The 22,866-nt window shown below is 34.6% G+C and overlaps 5 protein-coding genes across 7 annotated transcripts; 1 reads left to right on the forward strand and 4 right to left on the reverse strand.

The window, feature by feature from the left end:
• Positions 1-83: 83 nt before the first annotated feature.
• Positions 84-1,190, reverse strand: LOC105650232 (Heavy metal transport/detoxification superfamily protein). The gene is made up of 2 exons (XM_020685365.3): positions 852-1,190; positions 84-777 (listed from the first exon to the last, which is right to left on the reverse strand). Exons 1-2 carry the CDS (start codon positions 883-885, stop codon positions 221-223), a joined length of 591 nt encoding a protein of 196 aa, XP_020541024.1. The 5' UTR covers positions 886-1,190; the 3' UTR covers positions 84-220.
• A 590-nt stretch (positions 1,191-1,780) lies between these two features.
• On the reverse strand, positions 1,781-4,294 carry LSM2 (Small nuclear ribonucleoprotein family protein). The gene is made up of 3 exons (XM_012236906.4): positions 4,138-4,294; positions 3,837-3,995; positions 1,781-2,048 (listed from the first exon to the last, which is right to left on the reverse strand). The coding sequence occupies exons 1-3, from the start codon at positions 4,138-4,140 to the stop codon at positions 1,929-1,931; spliced, it is 282 nt and encodes a 93-aa protein (XP_012092296.1). The 5' UTR covers positions 4,141-4,294; the 3' UTR covers positions 1,781-1,928.
• Positions 4,295-5,240: 946 nt separating this feature from the next.
• Positions 5,241-8,812, reverse strand: LOC105650035 (BTB/POZ and MATH domain-containing protein 2). The gene is made up of 4 exons (XM_012236907.4): positions 8,206-8,812; positions 6,787-7,135; positions 6,163-6,439; positions 5,241-5,565 (listed from the first exon to the last, which is right to left on the reverse strand). The coding sequence occupies exons 1-4, from the start codon at positions 8,622-8,624 to the stop codon at positions 5,387-5,389; spliced, it is 1,224 nt and encodes a 407-aa protein (XP_012092297.1). The 5' UTR covers positions 8,625-8,812; the 3' UTR covers positions 5,241-5,386.
• A 3,867-nt stretch (positions 8,813-12,679) lies between these two features.
• LOC105650233 (uncharacterized) lies at positions 12,680-17,229 on the forward strand. 2 transcript variants are annotated; one of them, XM_037636565.2, is made up of 5 exons: positions 12,680-13,092; positions 13,923-14,100; positions 14,502-14,916; positions 15,466-15,546; positions 16,322-17,229. In XM_037636565.2, the coding sequence occupies exons 1-5, from the start codon at positions 13,006-13,008 to the stop codon at positions 16,824-16,826; spliced, it is 1,266 nt and encodes a 421-aa protein (XP_037492493.1). In that variant the 5' UTR covers positions 12,680-13,005; the 3' UTR covers positions 16,827-17,229. The 2 variants fall into 2 exon arrangements, with proteins under 2 accessions (XP_037492493.1, XP_037492494.1); XM_037636566.2 differs by having other exon boundaries at positions 12,688-13,092; positions 16,325-17,229.
• Positions 17,230-17,746: 517 nt separating this feature from the next.
• LOC105650037 (GTP binding Elongation factor Tu family protein) lies at positions 17,747-22,403 on the reverse strand. 2 transcript variants are annotated; one of them, XR_002286176.3, is made up of 13 exons: positions 22,124-22,403; positions 21,763-21,838; positions 21,510-21,602; positions 21,309-21,383; positions 20,785-20,889; positions 20,588-20,678; positions 20,276-20,481; positions 19,818-19,901; positions 19,541-19,606; positions 19,374-19,436; positions 18,769-19,009; positions 18,049-18,176; positions 17,747-17,961 (listed from the first exon to the last, which is right to left on the reverse strand). XR_002286176.3 is itself a non-coding variant. In XM_012236909.4 (12 exons), exons 1-12 carry the CDS (start codon positions 22,303-22,305, stop codon positions 18,106-18,108), a joined length of 1,353 nt encoding a protein of 450 aa, XP_012092299.1. In that variant the 5' UTR covers positions 22,306-22,403; the 3' UTR covers positions 17,747-18,105. The 2 variants fall into 2 exon arrangements, 1 of the variants encoding a protein (XP_012092299.1); XM_012236909.4 differs by having other exon boundaries at positions 17,747-18,176.
• Between the last annotated feature and the right edge of the window lie 463 nt (positions 22,404-22,866).

Genomic DNA, 22,866 nt, shown 5'->3' on the forward strand with positions numbered 1-22,866 from the left:
TGGTAATTATACCTAAGAATTATCTTCTTCATTTATGAATTCTTCAAAAATTTTGATCAGATAAAAAAGATGATGGTGGCTGAAAATTGATCTATGATATTATTGCATTTATATTGCCATACACGTATACATATCTAGTCCTCATGTTCTGTTCAAGAAAGAAAACTTAGAATTCTATCCTCTAAATCACCATCCTAGTCCCAACTATGACCCGTAAGACTCACATTATACTGCAAGCCCTAACATTATCATCACTGAAAGCGTGGTAGAGGGAGTTGCCCACCGGCGGTTCTCTCTGTCCACCGTAGACAGCGTAAACATTTGACAACACTTGTGGCCTTGCCGGCGGTGGCCTTGGCCTGTTGTAATTGGCAGGATAATTAATTCCTGGGTAGCCATATGGCGTAGTTGCATAGTATGGCCTTCCATACCAAAGTGAAGGATCTCTGTAACCTCCAAAAACTCTGGGATCATTAACTCTAATGCCATTATTTGGATTAGACATATAAAATGTATCGTAAGGTTTTCTTTGATCATCATCATCATCCTCGGAATCAGAATCACAGGAACATGTTTCTTGGATACCATCTTTTTTATTTTTTTCTTTTTTCATTCTCCTTAATAACTTCTTTAGTTTCTTCTCTGCGTCGATGGAGTCCTTTTCATAAGCCAAAAGCTGTGTATTCTTCCCAATTGTCTTCAATACTGTGGGAGGATCTACAAACCCTGAAACTAGCACCAACCCATTTTCTGTGTCTATGTTGATATAGTACACTCCTGCTCAGCAGATTAAATAAACAATAAACAATACTGAAACCCTTCATCAGAAAACTTAATTAGAAATACTGTACCTTTGGTTTTCTGCAACTTTTCCTTCACTTTCATTGCACGGTTTGAACAGCAACTGAGATCCGATTTCAGAACACAAGTCTATATTGAAAAAACAAAACAAAATATAAAAGTCTTCATGTCTATATGCATATAGAAAATACTGATCAGAGAAAGATTAGAATCTTACAGGAATGTTTACACGTTTATTCTCTGCCATGAAAAACCTTCAATAATAGAAATCAAGTTGCCAATGTATATATCGAAACTCTTTTTTTGTATGACTTTTATGATTTACCATAATTTTAAAGGACTATCTCAAAACCTCAAAAATGGTAATATATTATATATGATTTCTTCACTGAAAAATTGGAAATTAGCCTAAATATTTTATATTTCCATATTTAGGAAAATATGAATGATCAATGGAAATTGAAAAGGAAATAAGAATAGGATGCAGAAAAATCTGATTTATGTATCACTCTAAAAGGAAACAATTTCTTATATTATATTTACAAACAAACAAACAATTTTCGTTGTCTTTAATTTTGCTCTAATCTTTGGTACTCTATTTTTTAAAATATTACTTCTAATAAATTTTCTAGAAAATTATGAAAATATCAAGTTTTAATAAAAAGAATTTTTGTGTTAAAAAATATATTTAAATAGTGGTTGTGAGAATTTAAAAAAGAATAATAATATAAAAGTGTAATTTGGGTGAATTTTAAGTGATCAAATGTTATTTTTATATTCTTAGCCAGCGCTACAGCCACTGGACCTAAAGATGTCAAAATGAAAGGACCTTAGTTCCAAAAAGTTTTCAGGAATACAGGGCACCCGCACCATCTTCTCACTACCGTAAGAGGCAGTCATAGAGAGGGGCTTTGCAGGCACCTATATTAAGTAGGATAGAGAAGCTTTTGGATCAGAAAAGGAGATGGAACATAAACTCTTGACTGAAAAATGTTTCACCATTTAAACAACTGATTAGTGTCGCTTCAGCATACAGAATTTTGAATGGCAAGACGGCTTTGGTTTAAACAAAAACAATTACTACATGAGATGTTCATACAAACACGAAGCAACAGTTAAAACAAGTATCAGCCACCCCGAGCTTCTCTTCTTGTTGCGTCATGAAGCAGATCGATGTCAACACCTTCTGGAGGCAATTGAACGTATCTAACCACGGATCCCCTGATGAAACAATTCCTCACTGAAAGCTGCCATTGAACACAAAATAATTAGAGCCACGTAGCAATATCATTCAGAAACAGCAAAGGCCGAACTGAAAAACCAACAACTTCATCAGGTTCACATGTGCGCTTGTGGATTTAGGGAACTAACAGTTGGGTCAACAAACTCCATAAAGAGCAAATCAACCAAAGAGTATTATCTTGAGAAGGTTATCAATAAACCAAAGAGTTGAGCATGGTATTAATCCGCAAGATAGGTCCACAAATGCATACATATATAAGCACATTAACATAAGCATGTGTCCTAGCATTTATACAATAAACAAATATTATTGGGTGTTATTTTGAAATATGTATCAATAAAAATATGCGCTCACTCAAAATGAACCATGCTCGACCAAATGGACAGGACTCCCAACAGAGAGATTAAAGAAAAAATGGGAGGAAAGAGGATAGACTTTGACAAACTCGTACAATGTACTAGCAACATAAACACTTCCTTCTTTTTCTTTTTTTTTTTTTTTTTTTTCTTTCTGTCAATATTTTTTTATACATCCATCATAAATCTTCAGTCCTTGCTTGTTGTGACAGTGATTTCTCATAATCCGTTGACTACATTGAGCTCCATGCCATCATTCAAAAGAATACTCAATATTCATGTCAATCTTTTACACCATTCACAAGAAACTCCCATATGCAATCGGATATAAATAGCACATAATCCATATTCTTTAAACATGTTGCATAAGCAGCATCCATTTTAACAATATAATGCAAGCCAACTTGATTCTTTTGTGTACTGCTCCCACTATGTGTGTTTATCCATAAAATTGATCATATTCACAACTTCACCATTCACATAAAGCTTTCATACATGATCAGAGCAAATGTTCTGGTGAGTTGGCTATTCTTTCAAACAGTATAAGTTAACAAGAAACCAATATAGTTAATACCAACACAGGCACTAGACCAGAGAAATTGATTTTACAGATCCCTATAAACGACTCCACCACATGGGTAAGTTAAGGCACAATACTGGAGGACATTTACGTGCTGGACACCAATTTTGAAACTTGAAAACAGCCAACATAGATGCCGTAAGGGCTACTAACAACAAGGATAACTAAAACACCTGATTTAAGAAAATCCCAGTCCCAGACATAGATACCAAGATTTTAAATTTTGCATAAGAAACCCTAAGGCATGTGAAACTTTTAGAGAAAATCCCCATAAGAAAGCATAACAACGGGCAGAGATTAATCTACAGCGATTTAAGAAAATGCAAGAGATTGGAATGAACAACATACAAGGGAAATTGAGATCTACAGACAAACGAATAAAATTGACCCATGGAGGTAGTGGCTCAGATGTTTAGTTTAAATACTAGACCAGAGATTTGCACGTTGCACTAATGTTTACCAACAACATTCCACCAGTAGTTTGCGACTGAGAGCCAAAAATCACCAAATTACCTATGATTTAAGAAACAGAGAACTGGAAATAGACACTCGAGTAATTCATAAATTCCCAGCTATACACCAAAACCGAAACTTCCCATTAATAAGCAATGGTCAATCATTGAGAAATCACGAGATGCCAAAAACCCTAAAACCAAAAACACATTTGACCTTGACAAAGTCTAAACCCTATATTCCCACATTATGAGGACTGCCCTTATGAAACCAAACCTAAAACACCCAAAACTCTAATGCCCCAATAACAAAAAGGCTATTGCCAACAAGAAACCATCACAATGCAAGCCAACACTCAAACACCTAATTAACTGAAAAGAGGAGACGAGGAAAAAAGCGGTACCATGTGAGGGTACTTGTCTTGATCAACAACCCGAGTATTCTCGAGCTTGATATTGAGGTACTGATCAACAGAATGGAGCGTTCCTCTAATTGCCAAATCATTCTTGAGCTCCACGGTCACTTCTCTACCCACCAAGTCCTTGAAATACGAAAAGAACAGCTACAATCCGCCAAACCACGCCGGGAGAAGCGAGGGTATTTGAATGGAAAAGAAAAATTGAACAATTAGGTTATTGTTTAATTTATAAAATAAGAGAAAAAGACTCGAAGTATGAATTATATAACAGGACAACAAAAATTACCATAATTCTTCGATCGAATCTTGAAAGAAGATTGAACTAAAGCGGCTCTCGTTTTACTCTTCCTTCCTCTGCGGTGACAAATCACTACAACTCTCTTCAAGCAAGTAAAGAAAGAAGCAAGACAGGTTCAGTTTAACGTTGAAATACCTAATTTTATTTAATTTACCAATATAACCCTAACCACGAGTATTCTGTTTGCAGGTTCATATAAAGACAAGGTCGTTTCAAGCTCTGGGGAAAACATGGATTTTTCGAAACGACGCGAATGACGAAAGGAGCCAATTAGGCACTATTTAATAACGGCGTCGTTTATATTGAGGGAAAAGTTTCAATACTTAGAATCAGATATATCATTTATTATTAATCGCCTTCTGTAGAGTTAGAAAGTCAAATCAAATTGGGGTGAATCAAAAACCAATATTTTGACACATTTGGTACAAATGAATTCAAAAATAGATAAGATTCATTTATAATTTAATTTTATGTTTGAAATAAATTTAAAATTAAATATTCATTTACTTTTATTTCTAAAATATCATTAACATAATAATTTTAGAAGGCTAAAAGGGCGAAGAATTTTTATAAAAAAGGTTTGGCTTGTTTAGATTTATAGAATTCATTTACAATTTTCATCTTTAGTATAATTTAATTTAATTTAATTTAATTTAATTATATTTAAATCTATAGAATTGAATTCATATTATCATTTTTTCATTTTTTTTTTCATCTGATCCATAAAAATTTAAATTTATAAATAACACCATAGGCCACGTTTTGTCGGTATAACGTAACGTTGGCTTAGTGATTGGCATTCATCATATGCTAACAATTAATTTTCAAGACTTAGTAATACCTTCCGCTAAGGGTAAATGCCTACAGCTTCAAGATTTAACAGAAACTGAACCAATAGAAGGAAAATGTCAAAAGTCATACTGAACCATAAAAACAATCAAATCGCACATGCAATGTCTGTGATCATCAGTGGTTGATTTCAATGTATTTTTAAGCAAGTAATGAGGAGAAACAATAACAGACCAGTCATCCAACAAAAATGCAAAAGTGATAAATGAAAAAATTTCAAGGAAAGGGGAAAGACTGCAGCCTGCGAAAGAAACCTTTACATAGCAAGCCAATAATGGACACTGAATCAGCAACTAAGTTTTACATTTCTTACAAACTAAGCAGAAAATCTTTTCTACTCCTACAACTTGTTTCTTTAAATGTTTGTGTTGCTACAAAGATGCATACCCTATAGCCTTTGCTTCACTCGCCTCCCATTCAGGTCACTGCCATCAAGGATAGCTTCATTCCCATGTCTGCATATAATAACTGAGTGTTCACTAACTCTAGCCACATATTCCAAGAGTTCTGTAAGGACAGAGGGGCAGCTTTCCCTCAAATATTCAAAGCCATCCGTTTGCATCACAGCTGAAAAACAAAAATGTCACAAGTGTAAGCTTCCAGAAAAGCACTAATATAGTTTGACATCAGGATTGACTCCAGGCAAAAATATATTTTCCAACTGCTGATGAATTTCAAGTGATGTAGTACGAGTCCTTTAGCTCATCGTAGAAGGAAAAGGAACACCTCACTGGAAGCATTACAGGTGAATTTAGAAATTTTAAGCAGTTGATCAATAGATTGCATACTTCATATTCCATGGTTATGCATAATGGGTGACTAACTAAAACAATCCAAGAAGTTAGCAAATTCAACTTGCGTGAAGTGGCTGATGTGTCCAAAAATGTCAAAAGGCAACAAGTTTCATAAAGAAATGAAAAATAAAGCCCTTCCTGGAATGAATTTGTTGTCCTTTTACAGGTATGAATATTGAAGCTATATACTAATCAGCTGGAAAATGACTCAGCCAAAACAAATCCATCTTGAAGTGCAAGCTATGACATGATTTAAGTATTTAAAAGCAAACACATTTATTCAAAACTATTAAAAAGTATTACGCATCACAGTCATATCTGCAAACTCATGCAATACTGATTCACCGGGTATTTTGAAGAAGCTGCTAACCTCTCAGGTTTTCAGGCATTGCAACAAACTTGAGACACACAGCCTTCAGCTGAACACAATGATGCTGCTCCGCCAAGGCTAGTGTAGTCGCTACTGTGTTTATAGCCACATCCTCACACAGATTGGCCTCACAAAGCAGCCTAAGCCTGTCCAATGCATACCTATCAGCTGCTGCAAGCAGATGCTGACACATCAAAGTTGAAGCCCACTTTGAGTTTAAACCAGTAAGCTCCTCTAGGTCAGGTAATGAATCCCAGTATATAAAATGAAGTAATGCCTGAAGGATTGAAGAAGGAGAACCAAAGCATTAGGTGAATAGAACTAGTGTTTACCATGTATGATTACAAGTTGCATTAACTAGAAAACCCAGCAATGCTAAATTTGAAGGGGATATAAAAAAAATAGCACAATTGCCCTTTGTCCAGTGATTGCAGCACAAGGAATGAAGTAAAGGAAGCAAATGCTTATGGAAAACAAAACATAGCAAGCGCTTATGGAAAGTAAATATGCAACATTTAATTTTATGCACAAAACAAATAGCAGAAATAATCCTGAAGAAAGCCAATAATCTGGGAGATAGAATAAGAAACCAGTAGCAAAGGGAAAGATGGTAAAGTATAGAACCTTAAAAACTGGAGCTTCCATGTCTTCAACTTTTATTAATTGGGTGTTTTGATCCTTCATTGGGCCAAAAAGTTGGGCCCTGAATACAGGCGATCGAGCGGCAAGTACTAATTTGTGGGCAGCAAAAACTTCTCCATCAACTTCAAAATTTACATCAGTTCCCTTTCCATTTTCCAATAGTTGTCCAAAGTGCTGGCCAATGTTGGAAGGTGGAACTGCTATAGAATAAGTCTTAGGGCCTTCTGTACATGACTTAACAACACCTACACTACAATGAACTTGAAGGCAGTCATCTTTGAGGTAGTCTGATGACTCTAGAAGAGTCCTTTTGAAAAACCGCTTGTATCCCCTGCAGCATCCAACACTTAATCCCGTTATAGTCCGCCACAGAGAAAAAGAATACAAACAATTTATTCAAAACACAATTGCATGTAACAAGTATAAAATTTAGTTGATAGCAGAAAAGAAGATCAAGACCCAAAATATGGATCCACAAAATTTAGCATACACAATGAACTATGGAAAAAGATTAGGCATAACAAAATGCCAACTGTACCAGCCACCGAGTCATAAGTACATGACATACGGTTCCTAGAGGCCAGTAAATCATCACGAAATTGCTGTACCACTAATAGTTCAAAGCAGATGCATTCTCCCTTACAGTGGTAAACCGTTACTGACATGCAAAGGTGCAAATTTGGAAGCTATTAGAATATCTACTTCGTGTGCAAATGCTAAAAACCTTTAGCAAATCAACCTCTGAGGTATGACAGGTAGGCATGTGTAACCATGCATCCCTCTGATTATCAAAAGAAACTCCCAACAAACTTACAAACAAGGATGCTGTATATATGGAAAGATTCTAATAAGCTATGGTGCAGGAGGGAAATATTGCAAAATTGCACAACTCAAACGATACCATAATCTTATCAGTCAGTCAATTTTTAATGCAATTGTTCAGAGAATAAATTATAATGTACTAAAACAAAATTGGTTGCTTATTCGAATTATAAACTAAATTATCATATATCACTCAGAAATTTCTAAGTTACAAGAAAATCCAATAACTTCAAAAATGCACGCCATTTAAATTATCTTTATCCTGTACAAGCTATTCATTTTCATGTAGCGTAAGAGCTCAGCAGCAAAAATTAACCCCAAAAAACATTTGCATAAGCTACCAAAAGTCACAAATCCACCACCTATTTCACCATCCTAACCCTCTCCGGAGATTACTCTTTTGAATAAGAAATAAAATAAAAATTAACTCCAATTACGCAATCATCTCAAAATCCCATCATAAATCATATTATGCTAATCAAGGCAATGTGGACCTCAATAACCCACCAAATCAAGATATTACCGTATCAATTCCAGAAATTAACAAAAGATTTAGGGGCGAAAACAAGAATATCTGACCACATGCTACCGCGATATTTGAGCGTGTAAGGCCCACTCTCAAGCGCTCTCCCAAAATGACTATGAACCTTATGCCTCTCTTTCCCACTCTGATCCAAAAGCGTCAGCTCGAAAAGCGCCCTTACATCGGTCCCTTCACTGGCCAACGCTATAAACAGCGATACATAAGTCGCATTATCCTCAACGCTCTTCCCATCTGGATAGAAATAAATCGCCCACGAATAACCTCCTACATTAAACGTATCCGACGCAATATATTTCCCGATCCCTAAACCTTTCGACAACGAATACCCTGTGATCTTAAACTGATGGGACCCATTCACCGTCTCCGTAACCGAAGTCGATGTAGTGGTGGAATTAGAAGCAGACGATGAGGAAGACGATGAGGGCCTGTTAGTTTCTCTGAGAATCCTTCCCATGCCCTCTATAATACCGGACACAAGTGAGATTCTCTCGGGGAAGTGATAGAAAATCAAGGGATTGGGATTTGATTTGACGAATGAATGAAGATTGTGGTATTTAATAAAATTTTGATTGCTAGGGTTTCGAGGAAGAGAAAGAAAAGCAAAAAGAGAGAGATAAATGGAAAGTGATGATAAAAAATGATGATGAGGTAAGGGTGATGTAATAAAAAATAATAATAATGGGTTATTATTATAAAGAGGAAGGAGAGAGAATAATTGGTGCCCGGTATGTGGTTACAACAGACTCGCGCGCTGACGAGGATAACTGTGTAGGGAGATAGGGTTGTTTCGGTAAATTTGACTGAGTTTTAGGCAATGTTTAAGGATGAGTTTGATGCTGCTGGTCAAGGCAACTTCTGTTTTTCTTGTCGGTAACTACCAGCTGCAAGCTCTTACCCTTCTACTTAATGTTTTTTACTATCTGCTGAGTCATAACTTGTTTAAAATGTTTTTTTTTTTTTTTTTTACTTCTATTGTACCTTTTATTACTCTTATAGCTTTATTATACATGTGATTTAATTTTTAAAAATAATCTTTCAATAGTTTTATTACTCTTATAGCTTTATTATACATGTGATTTAATTTTTAAAAATAATCTTTCAATAGTTTATTATTTATTAATTTCAGGAAATTTTTCCATCTTTATCTAAAATTAAACGATGAGCGACATAAAGGCTTACTTAGATTATGTCTATAAAAATAAAATAATTTTTAAATTATTTTATTTTTTAAAATAAAAATCATTTCATTTTTTAAAAGTAATCTGTCAATAGTTAATTCCGATATCAAATGCCTAAGGCGGTCATAGTCCGCGCAATTGAAAGGAAGCTGGAACTGAAGCAAATGTTGGGATTTCGAAAGTACGGTTTTGACACGGTGAGAATCCACGCGCGTATGAGAGAGACGGTCTTAAATAAAGAGATGGGTAAAAGAACAGATGATGCTACGTAACTATGGGTTGTGGCAGAGACTATAGATTCTGTGCCCAAATAATGGGCCTGTGCGGTCTACTTCCATAATTGTTTTTTATCCTAGGATCATCTGATTCAGATCGAGACTTAATTACATTACATTTAAGAATTTTTGTTCCTTCTTACAGATACTTTAGCAAGAATCTAATCTGAAAACTATTTCTACATATTCAGTTTATATTACCAACTGATCCACGGCTCGTAAATTACTTTCATAATTTTAATGCGATGTGAATGTGTGAACATTTTTTTGCAAAATTAGAATAACAAATTTACTCAATTTGGCGAAACCAATTCAATCTTTTTTTATTTTAGCAAATATAAGCAATGGATACGTGAAATTATAATAGGTCCGACAAATGTTTTAATGATTCGTACTGGGTTGAATTTAATGACTCAAACATTCATCACATTTAATGTGTAAATGAGTTGGGCCGGCTTGTCAGTTATTCGAATTCGGCTCGAAAGAAATTTGAAAAAGCTCCCTCAAATCAGTTTGAGTCTAATGATTTTCAGCTCAAAATCTTGCCGAGCTTTTATATATATATATATATATTATTTATTTTAGATTTACTGGAGTCAAGCTTAAACTCAAAATTTTTAAATTGAACTCGAGCCTCAAATCGAACTTGAGTTTTCATCTAGCCGAACTCAAACTTAAAATTTTCAGACTTATTGATTTTCGAGTCGAACTAAATTATATCAAGCCGAGCTTTGAGCCTCGTAGATTTGAGCTCGGCTCATTTACACCCTTACATGTTTTCCGTTTAATTAATATTTTAAAATGAAATATTTATCTATAAGTAAAAACAAAATGAATGTTTTATGACCATATTAATATGAAATTGCCTATTAATTTGAAAACAAAATTGATAGTAATTTTTTATAAGGTTAATATAATCAAAATTTATCCATATATTTTAATGTTAAAACCGAAACAAATAGAAAGTGATTATTTATTTATTTATTTATTATTTTAAAATAAATTTTACAATTTTCTCCTTATTTTGAAAATAATTTTTATTTATTATCTAACTATCTTTACACACAAAGATAAACCTAAAAAATTTAGTTTCTTACTTTCTGTTTTATAGATTTTTCTTTTTTAATTTTTTATAATATATGCATCCATATCTATATATTTTATATCTATTTCTATCTAATTATTTATCTATCATCTATATTTATATATATATATTGATGACTTCAGTTTATTTATCCATATACATACGTGCAGTGTGAATGAGTCAAGTTAAGCTTGAATCTTTTACAAGTTCTCTCTCTCTCTCTCTCTCTCTCTCTCTCTCTCTCTCTCTCTCTCTCTCTCTCTCTCTCTCTCTCTCTCTCTCTCTATATATATATATATATATATATATATATATATATATATATATGCACACACACTAGTGTTTTTTGCAACGTGCAATATATATATATATATGCACACACACTAGTGTTTTTTGCGACGTGCATTGCACGTTGTTAATATTTGATATTATTCGTTGTTTATATTCATCAATTTATTTTTATATAGTATTAAGTATGATTATAATTTTTCTCTTATATTCTTTAGACATTTATATGATGTTAAGACATAATTAATAATACTTATAGTATAAGCGAATAATATTTTTATTCAACTAATTTTAATATGATAGGACAACATTAAAAGTCAAATATATTTAATAAAATAATTATATTTTATAGAAGATAAAATAAAAAATTTATTATTAATTATAATACTATACTTAAATTTTTTTGAAAATGGTAAGGTTAAACTTTAATTAGCATATTCTTTTTTAAAAAACTAAATAATATGATCCTATGTTATTCAATGTTGATTTAATTCTATGAAAAACTTAGATATAAATAAGAAAAAAATTTCAAAATTCTAAAAGTGATATATATATATATATATATATACACACACGTGCGCGCATCAAACAATATTTTTTAATAGATGTTTGTATTTGTTTTTGCATTTTGAAGTTTATTTTAAAATTAAAATAATAATTTATTTTTTAAAATAATTAATGTCGTAAATAATCAATGATTGAAAGTTAAATTAAAATAATATATTAAAAGAATAATATTAATCTATTAATAAAAATATAAAAAAATCATAATTTATCAATTATTAAAAACTCAAATTATTTAATAAACTCAAACTATTATTATTAATCCAATGACTGAGGATATTTTAGGATTTTAAAACATTCATTAAGCTCGTTACAAGTAATCTCATTATTCCCCTCATTTTCACTTTTATGTATTGATATAGATATAGATAAAGATAAATAGATAAATATATATGAATAGATAGATAGATATACAAAAATAGCTTAATAAGGTTCAATAAGCTCTTGAATTGAATCTCTTTAAACTCAAATTCAATTTAAGCTGAATTTTTTAAAGCTTTTTCTTAACCAGAACTTGAACAACTTGTAAGAGCTCATCCATGTTTCTATCCACAGTTAAAATGAAGAAACTTCAAATTTTGGTTTTTTCTTAATTTAAAATTTTATTTTTTATTTTTTAGTTTGTTCTTTAGTTGTGTATTTTTGATGGGCCGCTTATTTATTTTTAAATTTAATATTTGATATTATTTATAATAGTTATGACATTGAAGATATAATCGAATTAAATTTTTTATATTTTAATTTTATGTTTAATTAATTTGGTTTTGCCTAACTTAGTGGTCATATTTTATTATTCTAATCTAACTTCGGATGCTTGCTTACACAAATTTGATTTTTCCTTTCAAATAGAAATTTAATTGGCGCAATGGAAGAGAAAACCTCATACAAGTGGCTCGTCGGCCCTACCTAGATTTTTATTCCCACTTGTGACTTATCTATGCACAGCGCACAGGGAGACGGTATCATTCCCTAGGTTTCTTCCAGCAGATCATCCCTCTCGTCATCGATGCCGTACAAACTTTAGTAACCAACCAAAATCAACCGTTGATAGAACGGAAACGAAATGCAGGACCAAATTAAAAAAATTGAGGGAAAAACACAGGAAATAAACTCGGATTCGCAGAGTAAATTCCAATAACATAACAAGCAGAGACGTTTTTGTCTGTTTCAGGGTCCCAATCTGGATTCTCAAGGCAGAGCCTCTGCCACAGGTCCTGAAGCTGGGAAAATTCTCGATCAAACAATTGGTTCATATCAATCTCAGCATATTTCATTGTGGGTACCACTCAAAAAAAATGAAAATTAGCCAATATCTTTGGATTTTAAGGTCTATGGATGGATAAGTTTATGGTGTTGTGAGAAAAGGGTCAAGGGTATAAGAAAATATAAGAGATTTTGGCATCAGAAATTTTGATTTCTTAGCTGGGTTTCTTCTCTCCAGAGATAATGTTGAAGCTATACTCGATGGCTTCTCACGGAAACCCTCCTGGTCCAGGACTAGTCTTTTACAAAGAACGGACAGGAGTCATCAAGGTAGCTTTTGAATTGTAGTTTGGATTTGTTTATTTTTTTTTGGTTTTAATTTATTTGGGTTTTGCTAGGATTATCTATCTTTGGTGATTTTTAATTCTTTTGGTTTTTGTTTGCATTTTCTTTTTCGAGTTCCTTTTTGCTTTGATGCGTTTGATAATATGGAGAATTATAAATAATTTCTCGCGTCTTTTGACAATGTTATTTGTTGGATTTAGGCCTATAACTTCACAGTTTTGGTAATTCAGTTCCTTCTAACCGTTTATGGTGATGTTCGAACTTAAGATTTTTGATAATAAAGATGCAACTAACCATATGGCACTATTCCAAACTATGCTGTCTTCTTGTGACAAGTAGATGATTTGTTGTTGTCGACTGTACTGGTAAAACTCCTGTGCCTGCAGCCAAGAAGTTGCAGAACTCTCTCGAGTTTGTTTCCATGACCCAATTTGCTTCGACCATATATGGGTAAATGATCCTTCTAATTTACTGTTAATTTGGCGTAGTTCTGACATTGAACTAGTGATACACTGAAGTCTATTTATTTGCTAGTTTTGCATAATTTATTTACATGTTTTGATTATTGGATTCATCCGCATATGTTTTTGGTAAATTTATACATGTATTATATTTGAGATAACTTAGCTTTTCACTTTCTAATAGAAGGCAATAAAAGCTTCTTTGGAAGATTTTATCATCCTAATGAAAATATTCTGATTTGTTGGGTGATGCTCAGTAAATTGATCTTAATGTGTTTATGACAAAAATATTGTTTCCCGTTATTAGCCGCTGATGTTCATAAGTAATGATTGACAAATCTTTTGTTAATTCAGGACTGCCCGCCCTTTTTGCCAAGTCAGGGAGCAAGACAAGAAATAAAAAAACTGAACTCCTTTAGGCTGAGGCCACAGCATGATGAATCATGGAGACCCACTGGTGGATTCTGTGAGCACAACCAGTTTGCCAAGATTGACTCAACAGTTGCAAGGCCTGTACTCATTGATATGCAAGGTTTGTAATTGTAACTTACTGTATTTTTTGATGGCTATGCAGCGAAATGCAATACCTGGACTATGTAATTTTCAGTTGCATAAAACAAAGACTATTTTGTGGAATACGCTGCTGGGATACTAATTGTAATAGGTGTATAAGTGCACAAAATGATGCTAAATTCATCTCTGAGACGATAAATGGTTTATTTAATAAAAATCCTAAGAGGATTTAGGTCACCCTGGTGGTTAGGGTAAGTTCAGTCAAAAGAATGGTATCAGTTGTCCATTGCACTAGAAGGCTGCCACGCTTCCTTGCTTCTTCTTTACTTCTATTTTTGTGCATTTCCAGAAGCATAACTTTCTATATACAATTTCAGAATACATTTATATATCAAACTAATGCTCTTCTTATGCTGGCAGACACTTGCCCAGACTCTGTACTCTTCAGCTATGGGATAGCTGAACAATGCACTAAACATGAGAAAATCTTGAAGTTTCTCACATCCGGATCAAGTGACCCAGAGAAAGATGGATTAGATTTATCTGTGCTGTCTGATTTGATGGGTTTTCAGACATTGGCTTTGGATGTGCATGAGCAGCCCTGTGCTCCTCTCATTTATCCAAGTGGAAAATACGATGCCCCAAATCCTTTAGTTGACTTTGTGGGAGATATGGCGCGTAGTTCTAAAATTACAGTTCATCCAGATGGTCGTGTATTATTCACTGGCAGTGGGACAGAGATTAAGGATATTCTTTCTATTGTTGCTGAGTTTTACTTGTCGAAGAACTCAACTAAGCAAACAAAGCAGTCTATCCTTGTTCCCCACTTTAGCTGGTACGGATACTTAGACCTGATTGATTTAAATCAGAAGCATATTCAGTTTGCAAGCACTAGTTTATGTAGCATTTAAATATCATAAGGTTCAACTTATATAAATTGCTTGTTTTTCTTTCTCATCTTTAGTTTTTTAAGCGGCATACTGGATTGGTCATTATTTTCATTAAGCATATGATCTTGAACTATGAATTTGAACTGTAAAATGCTAAACACCTTCTAAATCAGAGGTCGCACCAACTAAAGATAAATTTCTTACGTAAAGTTGTAATAAAGACTTAAAGAGTAAATTCTCCCTTTCCAATAAATATTTGCTACTTACGCCCCATTGTTTCTTTTTTCCTGTATTTGTTATTATTATGCTGTGGAGCTGCAATTTTCTTGATTTGTTATTGTTAATAGTTGCTGAAGTTGAGCAAACATGTCTTAACATTTAAGATTTGCCATTGCTAATCTGATTACCTGGTACTTCAAATATTCTTATTTATTTCTTCATTGTTGTCAAGCTGGTAACCTAAGCATCTAACTCTTAATTATCTGATTGTACAGGCCTGATATAAGTGAAGCACATGTTAGTGTTATCAGTTCTTCGTTGAAGGTCAACGATGTGGCAGCTGCACCTTTGAAGAGGTATCTGACTCTTATCTGTTGCAGAAGCACTTAATTTTCTTCACATTTTTTGTTTATTAATTTCTTGATCTTTCCATAACTAGCATATTTGGTGAGAGAATATCCAAAATGAGACAATCCGTTTATCCTTTTTTCTTTTGCAATCTCAAATAATGTGGCTAAATTTCTTTTGAGGCTCTGAGCTTAAATTTGAAGACTGGAATTGCTATGCTTAAGCTAGACTGAGAATTCTGCTGAGGGAAAATGAGACCAAAATTAGAAACAAAGATTGATTAGGGAGAGATTCATTTTATCAAATTAATGTTCCCTTTCCCTTGCATGAAGTACAACTCTGAAATGATGATGATTGTCGGCACAAAAGTGGATGAAGGTATCCACAGCATAATTTGGAAATGAATTTTAGAATGAGGATGTCCATATATGGCTGTGAATGTTAGAATGAGGAATTACCGGAAATAATGGTAAAAGTATAGATATTCAAACTCTTTGGTGAGTTCAAGACTTCAAGTACTACATAAGATAACATGAGATGGACTTGTCCACAGAATAATGCAAATGCATTTTTTTTTTTCTTGAATTGGTATTATGATCTTTTGTTTTTTACTTCCTGGATTCCACTGGTGCTGACCTCACAACAGTAGACAATTATTATAGTTATGCTGGAAGGCCTGATAGATGTGAATGTCTTGTTCAAGTTACTTCTGTTTTTTCCTCTTCCTCTATCTCTCTCTTTTAATTTTAAAAAAATTCCTATCTAATGGTTCCTCGCTGTTAGCAGGTCTGAAAAAATAAAGCTCAAGCCATCGCTAAAGAAGAAGAATAGCAGGAGAGGTATTTCAGAAAGGGATCTCTACAAAAGAAACTACTTCCATGCATGTGAGAGCCTTCTATCCTTGATGATGGACAAGAAGCGGCATGGCAAAACCGCAATCCTATCATTGAAGAAATCTGGTCCTGAACTTCCTGCACTCTTAACCCGGTTCTCAGCTGGCATTGCTGGGACTGGTCTCGCTGTTCTCTTCTCTGTTGTCTGCAAATTAGCCTGTGGGAGGGCACCCTTTTGTGCATCAAAACTTTTCACTACAGGTTTTGGGTTTGGGCTGGTCTGGCTTTCCTGGGCAGTGAATAGACTGAGCGACACAATTGCATATGTCAGCAAGAATGCAAGTAAGTTAGGTATGAAGGATGAAGATATGCTGGAAACTGTGGATAAAAGTTTGAAAGACATATACTTCAGAGCTGCAACACTGATGGCGGTGGCAATGCTTAAGTTTACATGAGCAATGAATGGCGAGACACTGTTGCAAAAAAAGTCGATTGATTGGATGACATGACTGGGCGATGGTTGTAACTGTAAATACTGTAATTTAAGAGCTATATTGAGAGAGAGAAAGACCTTATTGCACTTGCAAGGATGTCTCAGATTGGCAGTCTCAAGGAGTATATGGTATGAGATGTACGGACTCTGCCATTGGATCTTGGCTTCAGAAGGTAGGGCTTTGAAAACATTCCTTGAGCTCCTGAGAGACTGAGTCGTGCATGTTCTATTGTCAGTTAACTTTAGTCTATTTCTCATTTTTAGGTTACACATTTGTAATTGAAGTGAATGAGGGGAGGTTAAGTGGAACAGAAGTATGTGAACATATACAATTTTGCGTGGAAATTATCCTTGTTGCTTTTGTCGTTTTGGGTCTCTATGTACGTGCAAGTCATTGATTAACAGGTCCGCTTTTAATCCGATCCAGAAAGAAAGATGATTTTTCTAATTGGTTCAATCGCGTCGCCAAAGTGGTAGGTTTGTGGCATAGAGATATTTCATATGAACAGGGCAACGTTAGATTAGAAAACATAGTAATGGTCGCAAATGATGCTAACTTTCGTCATTCACCCATAGGAATCATAAAGAGCTCTAAGCTAACTCATTGGCTTCTGGCTTACTGCCACTATTAACTTTTTTTTGACAAGTTCGCAACCACCTCTGCATTTCGGAGAAGCCACTGGAAGTAGGCATTTTTGGAGCTTAAATTGCACCCATTTTGCTCAGCGAACTGAATCAATAAATCTATAAATGTTTCTACTGAACCAAAGCATAAATTTGGTAAAACCAGGCAGAGCATGAGCCTTATCCGTCCAGTAAAAACATTTTTAAATGTTATGAATGACAATTGGCTTTTTATACATGGTAGCAGCCATGAAAAGCTAGGCAGAAAAATCGTCAGTAATAATGATTAGTGACATGTAGTCAAACATTAATACAATTGGAAAGGAAAATTATTTAATACCCACATAAAACCTGAAGGGTTTAAAGATCAAGCTATGTTGATCAATTGCATGCTGCGGAAGAGGGACCCGGAGACAACCATTCTTTCAAATTTAAACTCAATTTGTGATCATTAATAATCTCTTCAGTAATGCCTAGAACCAACATTGCATCAAATGCTTTGTAAGAAAGTATCACATCCCTTTTCTTTTTCTCATCAAATATCAATCACGTCTTCTTACCTAGAGCACTTCTACTGAAAAAGGGGAAAAAGCATAAAGGATTTGGCATCAAATGACTCAGCTAATTACTTTCGAGACCACGCCAGCTCCAACTGTTCTACCTCCCTCTCTCAATGCAAATCTTTGTCCTGTTATGTCAGAAAACAGACACTGTTACATAGAAAAATATATCTAAAGGCTGCAGCCCTAGTTAACAACAGTCATGAAAATAATCATGCATTTATCACAGTATAGATTTATGGGGGCAGAATAGCAAACCAGAAATAACTAAAAACAGGTGTTCAGTTTGGAAGGGCATAAAATCCAGTACGTACATAGGATCTATTGACTTATGAAGTAATAACATCAATATTAGTTCATAGTCCACTGGAAATGAAAAGGCAATATCAAAGGATATAAAAATCAACTGTTGCATGCAGGCAGTACTATATCAAGACAACATATAGATACAACCCTTTTGGAGACAACAAACATAGCTAAGAAGTTCAAGCACATGTCATTACAAGTAAATGAATAACAGCATAGACCACTTTACATGCTTTAGATCACCTTTTTTTCCTATGCTTTAGAGACCCACAGACGCCTAGTGTCTTTGTTAAAACACCAAATTCATTTGTCACTTCTAGAAGTTAAAAGTTCACATGCAAACAATGTGTTGGTAATAAAACAAGGAGCGCAATATTCTAATTTCGAAAGCACAAGATATCTAGTTGAACAAACCTGCTTCAAGGGGAACGGGTGAGATCAACTCGAAAGTTGCAGTCACATTGTCCCCAGGCAGAACCATCTTAATATTTTCAGGCAACTCAACTTTCCCAGTAATATCTGCAGTTCTCATGTAAAACTGTGGCCTGTAGTTGGAAACAAAAGCGGTATGACGCCCACCTTCATCCTTTGTGAGTACATATATTTCCGCCTCAAACTTCTTGTATGTTTTCACAGTTCCAGGCTTGGCAATCACCTAAACAATAGAAATAACAAAATGATTGCGTAGAATCTTTTATTTTTAACTTCTTTTAAAATTCAAAGAATTGAGAGTGGCTTGTTAAAAGCCTTGACTTCTTGAATTACAAGTCATTTAATGTTAGGGTACCAGCCCAATTGGCAGGCCTAAACTTAGCTCTTGTTTCCCCACAAAACCAAAAGAACAATCAAACAGTTCTTGTTTTCTGAACTGCTGGATATATCATATAGGTCTTAGTAATATGCACAGATAATTTGTTTTCTGAAATAGCCCTAGTAATCTGTCACATGTTTTCTGAACTGCTGGAGATATCATATAGGTCTTAGTAAATGCACAGATACTGTCACATGTTCTCACTTACCTGCCCTCTTTGCACATCATCTCGCTTCAAACCACGTAGGAGAAGACCCACATTGTCACCAGCCTAGTAAAATAAATAAAGCATTAACCCACAATTCTACAAATAATTGCTCCAAAGAAGCCTCAATAACCCACTGAGTGCGTAGAAAGTTAGAACTACTGACTTACTTGTCCTTGGTCCAATATTTTCTTGAACATCTCGACTCCAGTTACTGTTGTTTTTACAGGAGCACCCTAAAAAAGACAGCTCAAAGTCAGGAGCATAAATACATCACGAAATCTCTTAGTCAACATAAATGCTAAATAATAAACTGAGAGCATCACCAAGAACCAAAATCAATATTAAATGAATCAGAGTACTTCACCAACTGAAGGACGATTCACAGGCAACATAAACTGCAAGAACATACAAAAAAAAGGAAGAACAGCTGAATATAAAATTAACCTGCACCAATCCCAAAATCTCAACTTCTTCACCAACTTTAATGGTCCCTTGTTCAACCCGTCCAGTTGCAACAGTACCACGTCCCTTTAACAAACAAAAACAAATCAAAATTTAGTAAACGTTTAACTCAGACCAGAAACTTCCTCCTCTTACTCTGTAGAATTAGAATAGTTTTTTCAACAATAGAATGACAAGACAGATCTGGTTCGCAACTAATAACATTAATCAAGAAAAAGAGGTATCCCAAGACACATATTTAAATAATACATCCGTGGTAAGAGTTTATGGATGAAAGGAAAACTAATTTATAGTAATATGAATCTAGGAGCACCAAAACATGAGCTAAAAAACCCATCGAATGTAGATAAACCAAGGAAGAGGAAACACAAAGATACTGCTTGTAGCACAGCATTTTGTTCTTTGCAATCTTCATAAATATACTAAATGTGTCTTGTTACCTGAATTGAGAAAACATCTTCAATTGGCATAAGGAAAGGCTTGTCAAGTTGGCGGACAGGGTCAGGGATGTATTCATCCACGGCATCCATCAATTTTAAGATGGCCTTTTTCCCTATTTCTTCATTTGTTCCCTGAAGAGCAGACAATGCTGATCCCCGGATAATGGGGATTTCATCTCCGGGAAACTTGTAGAAACTAAGCAGTTCTGCCAGAAATTGAAGACTGAAGAATTGAGGGCAAACAAAAAGAAAAAAAGGCAAGAAACCTTAGTCAATAAACACACTGATATTAAAAGAGCACGGCAAACCTACCACGAAGCTCCATTTCCACAAGCTCTAATAACTCTGGATCATCAACGGCATCAACTTTATTCAGGAAACACACAAGTGATGGCACACCAACCTGTCCGATTCATTTAAAAATCCCTAAGATGACAAAACCAGACAACAGGAAGGTGCAAAAGGAACAAGATAATATGCTTCACAAGCCTATAAAAGATGGTGCTCACCTGACGGGCAAGTAGTATATGTTCCTTTGTCTGTGGCATGGGCCCATCAGGAGCGGATACAACTAGAATTCCACCATCCATTTGTGCAGCTCCAGTAATCATGTTCTGCAAATTAATTAAAATGATTAGGTAAATAAATTAATGAGTCCGTAACACGGTTTAAAAGAAGTAAAACTACACAACAAAAATAATAACAATAGCAACTAAGCCTTAATCCCAAACTAGTTGGGAAAACTAGAAGTCACACAGCTGACTTAAATACTGTGAGGAACTAGCCCCCAAAAACATGACTGCTATTCACTCAGTTCAACAGTCTACAGTTCTGAATAGCATTTCAGATGCATAACTTAATTTCAAGCAATGTACAAATACATGCCTTTTGAACATAATCCAAACCTGCCAAAAATCTCAACCCTATACATCTTTTAGAATGGCTCAAATTTGGTCTGAGTCTGACTTTGTATGAAGCCAAAGACCATAAAACTTTTATATATCTTTGCCTCATGATGTAATTCCCTACTTACTTTGACATAATCTGCATGTCCAGGACAGTCGACATGGGCATAGTGACGTTTAGCAGTTTCATACTCCACATGAGCCTGCAAAAGTTCAGGCCAACTAAATTTGGTTAATGAGGAAAAAAGATAAATGGGAGCGTGCAGTCATTAATTCCCAGCATAGCTAAATTATAGGCACGAAACAAACTAAAGGAATGACATTCCAACCGTAGCAATTGTAATTCCTCTCTTTTTCTCCTCAGGGGCCTTATCAATTTCATCAAAAGCTACAGCTTTAGCTTTACCTTCTTCTGCTAGAACCTGCAAAATAGTTAGAAGTCTTAGGTAAGTGAATCTTCCATTCATGGTAAACCCATAACCAATTTGCAAACAAATAAATTCCAAAAATGCTGCAATGATAAAGTTAAAAGCAAATGAAATTATATATTGACGGAAATGTTGAATACATCAAGAAGCTAACCTTAGTAATTGCTGCAGTCAGGGTAGTCTTCCCATGATCAACGTGCCCAATTGTTCCCACGTTAACGTGAGGCTTACTGTAAGGATAAAAAGAGGAGATATAAAGAATCTGTTTCTCTTTACTATGCATCAGTACGAAACTACGAACGGTATCCATTTTCATAAAAAATAATCCAAAAGCAATCTCTAAGTTCTACCATAATTACTAGCAGGACAAGTATTTTTCTACTAAAATTGATACTGACAGTGAAAGATACTAAAACGTCATTTGCTGTTTGTCCATTTACAATTGAAAATAGTTACAAATTTAAGTGCAAAAATCAAAACCCTTACAAAATTGAAGAATCGAGGATTGGGCTTACGTTCTAGTAAAGGTGGCCATGGATCTCCACCAAGTACCAGCGGAAACAGAAGCTGTGTCATTTCCAGAGAGAGAATCGGAAATGGAGAAATGAGCGGAGGCCGATCCTCGACAGCAGGAGTAGATTTTGGAAGAGAAAAGAACACGTTTAGAATTAGGGTTACGGAGAACCGCTGAAGCCATTAGTACGAAGAAGGCAAGAGAGAAATGAAGAACGTCCGGAGAGAGGCGGAGACGAGAGATTCAGTGGGGGTTTTAGGGGTTGTTGCTGAAGAGGGTTTTAGAGAAACTGGCCTTTTGTTCCCCGACATGGCTCCCTTCGTTCTTTTTTGGGCCGGGTAACGGACTAGGAAACTATGGGCCTATGGTTATTACTTTTGGGCTCGTTTCAGTTATGAGGAAGCATGCCTCCGCCTCGCGCCAAACTCAACCTCCTAACGAGCTGTCGTTCTATCTAGAAAAAACGACACCTTCCATTGAGAGCTCTGCAAATATATTTCTTGACTGAGAAATGAATCTAAATTCAGAGTCTCCTTCTTATATTGTTGATATGGATTTTTGGGATATATACGTAACCTTTAAATATATGAATTACTGATGTAGCTTTTCTCAGTTTATTCATAATTAAGTTGGTAGGAATATACCTTTCCAATGCATGAAAACAAAAATCTCACAAACAAAAATAAAAACTGGTTGCCCATTCAAACTGTATGTTACATTTTTCTTATGAATTCCAAGTTTTTA

Source organism: Jatropha curcas, chromosome 5 (assembly GCF_041381405.1).
Source record: "Jatropha curcas cultivar XTBG-Jc1 chromosome 5, XTBG_Jcur_1.0, whole genome shotgun sequence".
In the NCBI taxonomy this organism is placed as follows: Eukaryota; Viridiplantae; Streptophyta; class Magnoliopsida; order Malpighiales; family Euphorbiaceae; genus Jatropha; species Jatropha curcas.